At 39.2% G+C, this 14,002-nt stretch overlaps 1 protein-coding gene across 1 annotated transcript in view; it reads left to right on the forward strand.

Annotated features, from left to right (window-relative positions):
- The first annotated feature begins 487 nt into the window (after positions 1 to 487).
- Positions 488 to 14,002, forward strand: part of LOC107656175 (cyclic AMP-responsive element-binding protein 3-like protein 1) — a 34,225-nt gene continuing 20,710 nt past the window's right edge. The window contains 1 exon segment of the mRNA XM_016443913.1: positions 488 to 847. Coding sequence (XP_016299399.1) covers positions 746 to 847 — 102 coding nt within the window. The 5' untranslated portion in view covers positions 488 to 745.

Below are 14,002 nucleotides of genomic sequence, written 5' to 3' on the forward strand. Positions count from 1 at the left end.
TGTTATTGCACCTGTGGAGCAAAGAATTTAACAAATACATCAAGACCTATGACGTTATTCGATGTATTTACATGTTTCCTCTTGTATTGTAAATTCAAGTTCGCATTTTTGCACTTTGTGATGAACTTGGAGTGTATTTGAGATTAATTATAATCTCTTGCATGAATTCAACTTGACTAAATGAGTTTCTGTTCCATCAGGAAGGATTTCTAGGTATTCTGAGGTCATGAAAACATTGTACTATTACTTTTAAAAGTGGAATTCAGGCTTGCCTAATAGGCAGCCAAGTCTGTTACTGTAATGGATTCAGTCTTTCTTGTGCGTCAATGGCTGAAGCGCTCGGAAATCAATGCGCTGTCGCTTTAAATGAAGTGAAAGGTGGGTGTTACCATTGGGCGCAAAGAGCGAGAGTGGGGCGGAGACAACATTAAATATGTATCAGTCTAGTTACCCCTTAGAGACTCAACGCAGATGAATGAGACAGATTTGGAAGAAACACGCACGGCCACTCCGCTTTAATCACGTCCAATTTATCCGACACTTCCAGAGAAGTGTAAATGGGCAGACTATAGATGCTCAGTGCATGAAGGCGACTTGACAGTGCAGACGAGCGCACGTCGCTTAAGTCTCACATATTACTGGTTGCGATTTTTGAATTGGATTTCAACAGTTTTGCAACCTTTGAGATATTGTTATTGTTTTCCTAGCCTTTTTTTTTTAATTTTTTTTTAAATTCACAGCCGATATGGACACCATATTGGACAACTTCGCTTCGGACAAACTTTTTCCCAATTCCAACCTGTTGGACCTAGAGGATCTGAATGAGAGCGATTTCTTATCCAATGTGGTATGTCAAACCTCCGCATCTTCCATCATTATGAACAGTAGCAGAGAGGGAAAATGTGCAGAATCTGTCTTAAGTTGCGAATGTCTTAAGAATTTAGTAATACTTTTTCCTGTGCTCATATTATGAAATGTAAATAATAATTTCTTATAAAGTTCGTTTTGTTATTATTACTAGATAGGATAAATATATGCTTATGCTTTTATTACATATGTATATGCTTTATATATAGCCTATGTATGTATATATGAAGGTGTTTGTTCAGTTTATTTGTGTGTTTATTTGTCACACATGTCTGGGATGTTGTGCTGCAAATTAAACATAAACAAGGGCAGGAGTTCTCAAGCTGTGAAGTTTGCCCAGCTGCACACAGATAGGGGCACTTTCCAACTTGAACCGGACCTTTGGGGAACGGGGGGAGGTCTTCGTTAATGTTATTTATTCAAACCACGCCCACACGCCATAATCATCCTGTTTAACCAAACCACGCCCATACAACAATTCCAAACCACGCCCACGGATCGCTTCATCCTGTTTCTCGTGTCCGGCCACAGCCGGCGAAGCAAGATGCTCAAGTTATTGGACTTCGTGGTATATTTGCTTTCTGTTTGGAGGCCAGAAACACAATCGACGAGTTTGCCTGGCACAGAAAGTAGGAGAGTAAGAAAACTAATTTAGTGGGGAACCAATTCCGTATAGGCTACCGTCACGTTGTGTTTGTTGTTTATTCTGAAAGTATCTGAATAATCAAATCATGCCAACAAAACACTACCTCATATTAGGTGATATTGACAGATAATGTTATATTAGGCTACTGTTGGATAAAAGGTGTATATGAGTTTACTTGGGGCAAACAAAGTGCACAACAAAACTGTGACATGCAAAAAAAAAAAAAAAAAAATTTAAATAAATAAAAAAGTACCCCATCATGTTGTTCCAAACCAAAATGTTATTTTTCCATGGAAAATTGAAGGTGAATTGCTTTGAGAATATCCCAGCTTAATATATTAAAGGGGTCATATGATGTTGCTAAAAAGAACATTACTTTGTGTATTTTGTCTAATGAAATGTGTTTATGCGGTTTAAGGTTAAAAAAACACATTATTTTCCACATACTGTACATTATTGTTTTTCCTCTATGCCCGCCTTTCTGAAATGCGTCGATTTTTACAAAGCTCATCGGTCTGAAAAGCGAGGTGTGCTGTGATTGGCCAGCTATCCAGTGCGTTGTGATTGGCCAAATACCTCAAGCATGAGACGGAAATGTTACACCCCTACCATACTCTGATGCCCTGTCCGGCCGGAGCGACGAGACAAAACCAATAAAACCCATTACAAACGAGGCATTTGTAGCATCCAGTGGGGACATAATTACGGATTATAATGACTTATACTGTCTTTTTACACGTTGCGTTGCATCGCGCCGCATAAACATAAAACCATGTCTGCATTTGTGATCGGAGAAATGACAAACAACAAGTGCTACTCTTATTGCTCAAAACTCACGTTTGAAACGTCAGTGGCAAATCCTTTAAATATGAAAACATACTTACAGTCTGTGAGTCAGAACAGCCGGCATTGTAGTCTACTCTTCCAGGATCAGGAAACAGTCCTCCATAAAATGCACTGCACACATCTGAATATTTGGGTTGAACTGTTCTGGAACAGTGTTGTAAATACAACTTAACCACTGATTTCTAGTCGTGTCCTCTTTTGGAAGGCCAAACAAAGTATTTTCGCGTTTGCAACGAAACATACAGCGTCTTCACAACATGGTGGCTGCAGTAATGTTCTTTCTTTGCGTGAACATTTGGGCGGTGTTATGCAAATCTTCCCACATCGTGACGTAGACATGTGGGGGCGTGTTTGAACGATGCGTTTTAGGAGGGCGTGGACCAGTCTTAACTTTTATAAAGAATATCTCTTTGGGTTTGAGACTTTAGTCTTTGCAACTTCAGGGATCTTATCTATTCACGAACAGCTTGTAACACTGCAAAGAGAAAGGAAAACTTGAAATCGTATCATATGACCCCTTTAAAAAGTAAATGACTATTGGAGCGGTTGAGCTCTAAAATCAAAATGTGTGGGGAAAAAAAGTATACTATTATTAAAAGTGGTCTCAAAAACGAATACAGACTTCATTCAGTCCATGGAAAAGAGCGACCAGTGCATTATTCCTAAAGTGTTCCACGGAAGAAAGTAAGTCATACAGGTTTGAAGTGATGCGAGTGGGTAAATGAAGACTTTATTTTCATTTTTGCATAACATATTCCTTTAATTAGGTCAGTAGAAAAGTAATGTTTGGTTGTTAATGCATTTCACTTGACTCTAGCATGGTGTTCCATGTGCATATGATCCATTAGGAGCCCAGGACACTTCTGCAGGTTCAACAGTAATTCAGACACTCCTGTGGCTAATGCTTCTACTGACACACATTCATGATCAGGTTCTTTTAATCCCATCACAGAGAGACAGAAAGAGACATCACAAATGTCACTATTATGTGGCTCAGACGAGATGGAACAGTTTTGACCTTTATTTTAACAGGGAGGTAGCAGCAGCATCTTAAGGTCTTGTGTGGATGGACAGACAGACAGGAGACGTATTCTGTAGCCTCTTATGAGCTACCTAAGCCTAAATGCTATTTTCTACAGTACAAAGTGGTTGATAGACTATAAATTATCAACTTTATAACTAAATATATATCATACCTCCTTAATGAAGATGCAGTTGTCAGATAGATAAACAAAAGTAGATAAATATAGATAAAACTGTAGCAGTGTCCTGCGGTTTGACATGCTATAATTCATCTAAAACTATTTTTAATGGAAAATTCACCCCAAAAATTGTCTCATAATTTACTCTCCCTCACCTCATTCCAAACCTGTATGGCTGACATTCTTCTGCAGAACACAAAAGAGGACAAAATGTTTGATGACAAAATTTTTTTTTTTTTTGTGAAATATCCCTTTAAGTAGTATTTTCACCTTCTTATTTGATTATATATTTATGATTGTATATGCATTTTGTATCCTCATATTAATTGTAGTAAAAATACATTTGTCACACCGCAGGACCTTTTAAAATTAACTTGTGTATTTGATTAATATTGGTGAAAAACTTTCAATTAATGGTGGCCAGGACCCAAAATATACACCTTTCCTTATACATGTAAATTGAACTTAGAATCTTGATGCTGAAATAAAAAAAAAGGTAATAGAAATGATAATAGATATTAGATCAGCTAGATAGATAGATAATTTTAGTCACTGTCTGGCTGTGTATCTCTAATGAAATCCTTTCTTATCTTATAAGGAAGAGTGTTAGGGTTTCTTATGAAGATTTTGCTTTAGTGCCTCTCTGTCTATTTTTTTTTTCTGCTGGTCTGTTGGTTGCTGAGGGTATTTAATGGGTAGTATTCAATCCAGATGTCCCTCATTGAGTAACAGCTGTGCTCCAGTTTGCTCTGTAAGGACCTGACTAAGGGGAGAGTGACGATAGAGAAAAGAGAGAGAGGCTTGTGAGTGAAGGAGGCTCATTCACGGCTCCTGATAGCTGTCTGTGTATGTGTGCATGAGCGTATGCATGCCACTGTGCTCCTGTGTGCGTGTGTGAATGGACGTCTGTAAAGGAGACCACTCCAGACCCTCCATGGTCCCCCACTCTACCCCTTGGCATATGTGTGTGTGTTTGTATGTGTGTATGAGAGACACTGGCCCTTGAAGGCTCAGTGAATGACTGCCTTGTGCCCTCAGAGAGGAAGCTGCTCCTGGGTTACACACACTGGTTTCTGACCTCCTGTGTGTTTTTGTTCATTCATTCTGCCATTATATTTATAAATGTTAGTGGGTCGCTCCAGCACTGTTGAATTGAGATATATTTATAATCTGACAGTAACACCTGAAATCACGTACGTAAGGAAAACAGCTTGATATAGTTTAGCCATCATTTACCTAGCTTTATGTCACTGCTAATCAGAATGACATTATAACAGTGCAATGGATGGGGTCTGAAGCTTTCAGATTTCAAAAAGCACAACCGAGTACCATAAAAGTATCATAAAAATATTACTATCTCAGAATAAAAACTATAGAAGGCAATGGAAAGTCCCTATATGTGTGTGCCCGTCTGGCCGCTTAAATCACGACAATAGCGTAATTGCATGGCTTGCGCTAAAGGGTGGAAATCAGCGTGTCTCACTCTACTGTGTGTTAAAGCTAAGATCACAGAGAGGATCTGTGAACCACAACAGCGCAGAAAAACCTCAGGCTTATTTAAATGACTTTATATTATATATCTGCTGTATTTCTTTAGTGCATCCTTTATACAAAGGGAGCTGTTGTTGTGATTCTGTCTCTTTCTTTGGATTGATATTGTTGTTATACTGCTGTTTTTTGCCCAATTTCCTAAACTGAGAATGGCTTTGGTGAAAGAGATTCACCGTGTTAATCTCATAAACAGGATACTGTGATCCGTCTCTTTCGCACTAATAAAGAGAAGACATTTATTAATATAGAAATAAGAGTCTTACAAAAAACAATTAACGTGCATCTGCTGATTATATGAATGGCATTTGATCTCAGCTCACACAAAGCAATATCTGCGATAAGCTACAGAAATATGCAGTAATATAAATTCAATGAAATTCCTCTCTCTCATTTATGCATTATACCAACATTTTGACTGTTTGCGTTGCTTAATCAGTGACGTCATACTACGATATTGTCAGTGAAATGTATGCAAAAAATTCTAAAAGGTCATTTGTTGCATGATGGTACAAAGTCATCTACTACCAGTCTAACATCTTTTATCTGTTCAGTCACTTCCCACATGTGAGGAAAAAACAGAAACCTGAATATCAAGGGTGGTCGGATGCTTTTCCTCAATCTATTCTAAAGTGAAGAAGATGAGTCAGATGCAAGACCATTCCTTAGAAGCATATAGCATATATGACACTACTGAAGAAGACTGGAGATGATATCTACAGGTTTGGCAGGTCCCACCCGTCCTAAAGGTTGTTTCTGCTCTGCTGTTTCATCTAGTACACTCTGAGCCTGAAGGCATAGACACCATATGTAATATCTGAAGCAAAACATGATGCATTTAATGCATTACATGTGTATCCTAGAAGACAGGGAGTTCTAGTTGACAGCCATGTTCTTTTTATTGTGACTGAAATAATAAATTATTGTCTTTGATTAGGAGAGACAGACAACTTCTACCAAGAGTCTGGAGGTGAATGTTGAGGGTTTGGAGTAGGGGGAGGTGAGGAGCATCTGGAGGGGAGGAGTGGAAGAAAGGCAGCACATTCCTCCAGAATTTTTTCTCAGATATACTGGATGCTTCTGATGAAACCTGTCCACATAAAAAAAGAGAAATAGAGAAAAAGAAAGAGAAAGAAAGTAAGAAGAGAGGTTGCATAATCTTCAGAATGACTGGGCCAACGATAAAGATAGCAGTGATACAGCTCTAACTGTTACTCTCATCTTAACTCTCAGCATCTGTGAGCTACAATTAAGATGACGGTACAGAATGGAGAAATTATGACACTCTCTGGGTGTGATTCAGTAATAGAGGCCACAGACGTTCAACTCTATGATCATGGAGTTTGATTCATCATAGCAGCCACATGATTGAACCCACATCTCTCAGACTGCTACCCAAATAAAGGTTAGCTCTGTAAGGACCTGACTAAGGGGAGAGTGACGATAGAGAAAAGAGAGAGAGGCTTGTGAGTGAAGGAGGCTCATTCACGGCTCCTGATAGCTGTCTGTGTATGTGTGCATGAGCGTATGCATGCCACTGTGCTCCTGTGTGCGTGTGTGAATGGACGTCTGTAAAGGAGACCACTCCAGACCCTCCATGGTCCCCCACTCTACCCCTTGGCATATGTGTGTGTGTTTGTATGTGTGTATGAGAGACACTGGCCCTTGAAGGCTCAGTGAATGACTGCCTTGTGCCCTCAGAGAGGAAGCTGCTCCTGGGTTACACACACTGGTTTCTGACCTCCTGTGTGTTTTTGTTCATTCATTCTGCCATTATATTTATAAATGTTAGCGGGTCAATCCAGCACTGTTGCATTGAGATATATTTATAAACTGGAATTCCTCCACGGTGTGAATTTGTATTTGTGTGTGGGGGACCAAATATCCCCATAAGGATAGTAACACCTGAAATCGTGTACAAAAGGAAAACAGACTGCATTGACAGTTTACCCAAAAATTAAAATTTGTCATTACTTACCTAGCTTTATGTCACTGCAAATCAGAATGACTTTCTAACAGTGCAGTGAATAGAGTCTGAAGAAAGTTGAGTATCATAAAAGTGGTTCATATAGGCCTATACTCATGCACTACATGACAAGTCTTCTTGTGCAATGAACAGACAGACATTTAAGTCATTATTCATTGTTCCCTCCAGTGATGATTCATAACTGGATTAACCAATTAATTGAAAAGGTCTGACTCCAAAGAATTGTCAAAGTTTTCAGTGACTTAAAGGTTTATTGTCTAAAGGTTATGTCTCACACAAAGCTATTGTATGACTTTAGAAGATTTGGTATATAGTTTGCTTTGTAATGGGGCCACATTTAAGCTACTTTTGTTGTGCTTTTGCATCCTTTTTGACACTTAGAAGCTTAATTTTCATTTTGTGTTCCATGAAATAAAGGAAATCATATGGGTTTAGAATGACACAAAGATTAGAGGAGTAAATTATGACAGAATTTAAATTTTTGTGCAAACTGTTCCTCTACTGTGCATGCTAAATAATGCTTTAATGATAAGGTAAAAATGCTAATAGATTTGTGGGGCCTTTAGGAATAGGGGAGAGAAAATATTACTATCTCAGAATAAGAACTATAGAAGGCAATGGAAAGTCCCTACAGTGATAGAAGAACGTATGTGTGTGTGCACGTCTGGCCGTTTAAATCACGGCTTTAGCATAATTGCATGGCTTGCGCTAAAGGGTGGAAGTCAGCGTGTCTCACTCTACTGTGTGTTAAAGCTAAGATCACAGAGAGGATCTGTAAACCACAACAGCGCAGAAAAACCTCAGGCTTATTTAAATGACTTTATATTATATATCTGCTGTATTTCTTTGGTGCATCCTTCACACAAATGGAGCTGTTGTTGTGATTCTGTCTCTTTCCTTGGATTTATATCGTTGTTATTATACTGCTGTTTTTTGCCCAATTTCGTAAACTGAGAATGGCTTTGGTGACAGAGAGAATGATTCACCGTGATAATCTAATAAACAGGATACTGTGATCTTTCTCTTTCGCACTAAAATAGAGAAGACATTTATTAATATGGAAATAAGATTCTAACAAAAAATGATTAACGTGCATCTGCTGATTATATGAATGGCATTTGAACTCGGCTCACATCAAGCAATATTTGTGATAAGCTACAGAAATATACAGAAATATGAAATCAATTAAATGCCTCTCTTTCGTTTATGCATCATACCAACATTCTGCCTGTTCGTGTTGCTTAATCACTGACGCAGAGGATGTCATACTACAATATTGTCAGTGAATGTATGCGAAGAATTCAGAGACGAAAATTTGTAAAATACAAAGTCATCTACCAGTCTGACATCTTTTACCTGTTCAGTCACTTCCCACATGTGAGGAGAAAACAGAAACCTGAATAGCAAGGGTGGTTTGATGCTTTCCCTCCATCTTCAGTATTCTGAAGAGAAGATGATGAGTCAGATGCAAGACCATTCTTTAGAAGCACATAGCGTGTCTGAACACTAGAAGAAGATTGGAGATGATATCTACAGGTTTGGCAGGTCCCACCCGTCCTAAAAGTCGTTTTTGCTTTGCTGGTACATCTAGAACACTCTGAGCCTGAAGGGTTAAGCGGCATAGACACCGTATGTTATATCTGAAGCAAAACATGATGCATTTCATGTGTATCCTAGAAGGCAGGGAGTTCTAGATGACAACCATGTTCTTTTTATTGTGACTGAAATAACAAATTATGGTCTTTGATTAGTAGAGACAGACAACTTCTACCAAGAGTCTGGGGTGAATGTTGAGGGTTTGGAGTAGGGGGAGGTGAGGAGCATCTGGAGGGGAGGAGTGGAGGAAAGGCAGCACATTCCTCCAGAATTTTCTCTCAGATGTAGTTGATGCTTCTGATGGAAGCTGTCCACATAAAATCTAGCGTAGCATTAGTTCTGGCAGGTCACGTTAGTCAAGCTCGCATCAGCTGACTCTCAGCTGATCCCCATCAACCTATGGGAATACGACACCTATCTAAGCATTCATTTATAAGGTCCCTCAGTATTATCAGCAGTTTTCACATTGCTCAATAGCTAATTACCCTCCTCCATCCCCAACTCCTCCTCTGTCAGTCAGGATTCAGCCTTCTGATTCTCCTTTGAATCAGACTAATTCTAAAATGTGTACAGAACATTATTGAACTTTAACGATATCTGCAATACATTCATGTTGGTTCTGTTCTGTTTACCCTGGGGGGGGTTATCGCTGCTCTCCCTGCTCTCCCTGCTCTCATCCATGCTAGACTGCATTTATGCGCAGGGAGTTCTTGACCAGAACAGAACCATACCACCAATCCAAACTGTATGCTAATTGTCAATCATTTTTGACGATAGTGGTCCTGACAGAAAAAGAGAAATAGAGAAAAAGAAATAGAGAAAAAGAAAGAGAAGGACAGTAAGAAGAGAGGTTGTGTAATCTTCAGAATGACTAGGCCAACGATAAAGATAGTAGTGATATGGCTCTAACTGTTACTCTCATCTTAACTGTCAACATCTGTGAGCTACAATTAAGATGACTGTAAAGAATGAAGAAATTATGACACTCTCTGGGTGTGATACAGAAATAGAAGTTTAACTCTATGATCATGGAGTTTGATTCATCATAGCAGCCACATGATTTAACCCAGCCTGCCACCGAAATAAAGGTTAAAGCTTTTAATCAGTCGGTTTTTTCCAGTCTGTGTGAATCTAGAAGACTAATCCATCACCTGATATAAATTCAACCACTCTGTAATTTTCACATATGCTTAGTTTTCACACACATTCTTTATCTGTTCGGCACAGGACAATGTATGACGATCACTCCCATGTGTTACGTAATTTTGTCATGTATTGCTCAGTAAAGGTTAAGTATGGCTGCTGTTGTCATACCTTTGGCTTGGGTTTTAAATCTTCTCATGATGGACATAAATAGAGAGAATAGAGAGTTCATTGAGGTGTCTTCTTACGTGAGCGCACATTCACACACGCACAAAATAACTAAATCAGCAGTTAGTGTGTAGAGACTTAAGGGCGTGTTAGCTTTGGTCCTGTCAAACCAGATCCTTTCATTTTTTTCAAATTGCTAGATGCTTTGAATAGTTTTGAAGCATTTGTAAAATACATTATAGTCAAGCAATTGTTCACCGATAATAGTGGGCGCTTACTCTTTTCACCCCGGCGCCTACCCTGTTATTGCGAAAGACGTCTAGGCTAAATATATTTCGTGTATTTGTTTTATTTAAATATGAACAAATAAAACAAACCCTAATTAGTATCTCAGTCACCACTGATTATTATTTGATCTCTTGTGCAAAAATTAATTATGCAGTATTAAGTTTACTTCTAAGCTAATAAGGTAAAGTTTCTCATAAATGTTTCATTGTAACTCATAGAATCAAGTTTATGAAGTAAAATGAAATACAATATGTAATGGGGGATCCAGCTCTTTTTTCTTGCATTCAATAAGGGGTCCTTGGCCTAAAAGGGCTGAAAATCCACAATTTAGACATATTTTAGTGCTTAGTGATATAACTCTGTGCCTGTGGTTGGAGAACCGTCAGGTATCATTTTAAAGTCTGTTGTCATTTAACTTGACATTGTGAATTACCCCAGATGATTTTTTTTTCTGCATTCCTCTCCGCAGCTGATGTTTTAGCAGGAGTTCTCTGACATGCCAGAACTCCTCCTGCTCTCCAGGCACTCTCTCTATCTTTCACTCTCTCTGTCTTTCTCCTGAGGGCCTGCTGTGAACAGAACTGTGGATGTTGTAGAGATGTCAGCCAACTGCTCTGTTCAGTGACCCCTTGAAGTGTACTAGATTTAACAACCAAAGAGAGTCCTATCTCAGTTGAATTATAGAAACAAACTGCAAACTGACGTCATGATGGAAGGAACATTGCTATATATCCAGTTTAGTGTGTCTCTGTCATTCCCTTCATTGAGAAAATGACCAGCAGTGGTAGGCAAGTCAGGTTAATGTCTGATTTATATCTGGCGCACTCGTCTAGCTTTGGTCAAATCCTTTCAGAGTGTTATTTGCGACTCAGATGTTGGTCTGAATTACTGCCAACTTCTTGATCAAACAAGAAAGTCTGAGCGGGAACACATTACGTTGCAAAGGTACAGAGCCTTTGGGGTAAGACGGGCAAGAGTTTCCAGAACTTTTTAAACTGTACTGTATCTGCACTCTTGGGTTGTGTTTTGACTCCTAACCTTTGCACTAGAGCATGTATAACTTATTCTTCACATGTGGAAGGCATATTCTTAGGCAGTGAGCCCTGCAGAGACATATGTGTACCCACTCTTAGCTTTGTCTCACCCCTCAGGCTCTGAATAAACATGTCAGGTGGGTGTCAGTGTTTGCAGGGACATGTCGTCAGCTTACCTTGAGGTCCCCAACTCAGATATCCAGCATTGTTTTCCCAGGCTCCCTCTCTACTGAGGATCAAAGACCCAGCTGATTATGTTAATTACATAATGACTTTTCATTCCAGGGAACAGTTTTGCATATGCAATGAGAGTTAATGTATTTTATTATAACTGCAATGGATAATATATTTAATTCCCATCAAAGCTATAATGAAGCATGTTTCTACCTCAGAGTAAAAAGTAAAATGTAATTGTGATTTTATGTTTCCTAATTGCAACTTTATATGTCAAAACTGCAGCTTCATTTCTCATAATTGCAACTTTATTTCACAATTATGATTTTCTCATAATTGTGACATATTTCTTGTCTCAGTGTGACTTTCACATTATTGTGACTTTATATTTCACAATGTGATTGTCACAACATATTTGACTAATTCTTGTAGAAGTTATATCTCATCATTGTGACTATAATTTACAATATGACTTACAGATTAGATTTTCGTATAGTTGTAACTTCTCACAATTATGAATATTTCGAATTCTTCCGATTTTATTTCACAGTCTGAATCTTTCTCACAAATTGTACTTCATTTCTCGTAATTGCCACTTTGTGTCTCACAGTTGCGGTTATATTTTTCAAATTTGTGAACTGCAATTTTTCCCCTCATAATTGCAGCTTTATTTAGTTAACACAGTTGACTATGGGTCTCTTTATTGTGACTTCATATCTCACATGGTGTCTCACAAATTTGACTATTTCTTGTGACTACATCTAACAATTCTGACTTTTCTTATTTTGTTCATTTATTTTATACAGTGTGATGACAAATGTGACCGTCTCACTAATTTTACTTTACATGCCGCAGTTGTGACTTATTTACTCTCAATAGTCATTTTAATAATATATTAAAAGAGAACGGGAAAAAATCAAAGCCTCATCTTTTCCTCGCTGTGGTCAGACAGGAACAGACTAGACTAACATAGGTCTGTATACAGGATATTCTTCTGCCCAAGGCTGTGTTGCCACAGGCTCTTTTGAGAGAGCCAATTTAGCCTGGCAAAATTACAGAGTACAGGGAGTCCTCTGAAGGGGGGATGGGGAACACATCTGGAGACCCCCTCCCCTTCCGAAATGCGACAGTAGCAGAAAATAGAGGGTGGTTATGGGGATTCCTCGCTCCTTAGGATATCCCTCTAGTTCAGTTGTGTCCTTGGTTCCTTTCCCCTCTTCCTCTAAAAGTTGCAGTGTCTGTAACTCACTGTCTTTCAGTTTCTTTTTCACTCCGTCACGAAAATCGAGTTCAGATTTGTCTATATTTCTCCCATACTCAACTTCTCTACCACCCACTGTTTCACCTCCAGAAGAGCTCGTCTGTTTTGTGGCCCTCAGTGGCTCTCGTCTGGAGGTGGGGCTGAAGCCCAACTGCCTTCTGTGGTCATGCTTCTCTTGCTCTGTGGCTGACAGCAAAACGTAAGAAAAATCTGGAACTGGAATTAAGAAACCAGAGGAAAGCGAGAGGGGGAAGGGACCTAAGAGTTGTATTTGGAAAGTTAGAATGGGAGGAAGAAGAAATGGCAAAGAAAGAAAGGAAAAAAGAGGGAGAAGGGAGTGAGGGAGCAGGAGGAGAGCAGGGACTAGAATAAAACCTCACATGCAGACTTCAGATCTACCACCTCATTCTCCATCTTATCAGTACTGCATTCAAAAAGTCTCTGAGTTCTAAACACAAAAACTGGCTTCTTTGAAATACTTTCGGTGAGAAACCTGTGTGACCTGATCTCCAGAGAGGTGGGTGGGATGGTGGTGTCTGTGTCTGGTGGCAAGCTTACAAAAGTCACAGACTGCAGCTGTGAACTTGATGCCATGCCTGTAATCTAAATCAGCCCTCACCTGCGAACACCTGCAGAGGCCTGGCTCCCTCACCTGCAAACGCTGCGCCCGTCCTCCCCCCCCCCACGTGTCTGGCTCATCATGCATACTGAGCGGATCATAATGAGCGTTAGTTCATGACTATCCTCCCTGACCCATCTCTGATCTTTCACAGCTGCCAGCTGGAATCTGAAACTGAGAATATGAACTGGCTTTAAAGTGCAGATGTGCTGGTTTGGAGACAATATATGATTGCTAAAATGCATCATCACCCTACATTCACACGTGAATATCCCTAATATTTAGGTAAAAAATGTCAGATCCAGTGCAGATGAGTTAGAATAGTTCATGCATGCTTCTTGGAAGAGAAAGCTCTAAATATTTAGATATGTAAATAAATAAAACTGATCAGATCATGCTGTGGCTGAAGCTGATGTTCATGCCTCACATGAGGGAACCATATTTTTAATTGCATCACACGTCGACTAGTGTAAACACTAAACATCTGCAAACTCCATCTTCAGTTCAAGAACTTCTCTCCTTCTCTCTCTTTTTTGCCACTCGTAAGAACGAATCTTTTCGTTGTGACTCATTGTTCTCAGAAATAACTCAGCGAGAGGCACATATATTCCCAAACATTGTGG

The sequence above is a fragment of the Sinocyclocheilus anshuiensis genome, unplaced genomic scaffold (genome assembly GCF_001515605.1).
Source record: "Sinocyclocheilus anshuiensis isolate Anshui unplaced genomic scaffold, SAMN03320099.WGS_v1.1 scaffold1429, whole genome shotgun sequence".
NCBI lineage: Eukaryota > Metazoa > Chordata > Actinopteri > Cypriniformes > Cyprinidae > Sinocyclocheilus > Sinocyclocheilus anshuiensis.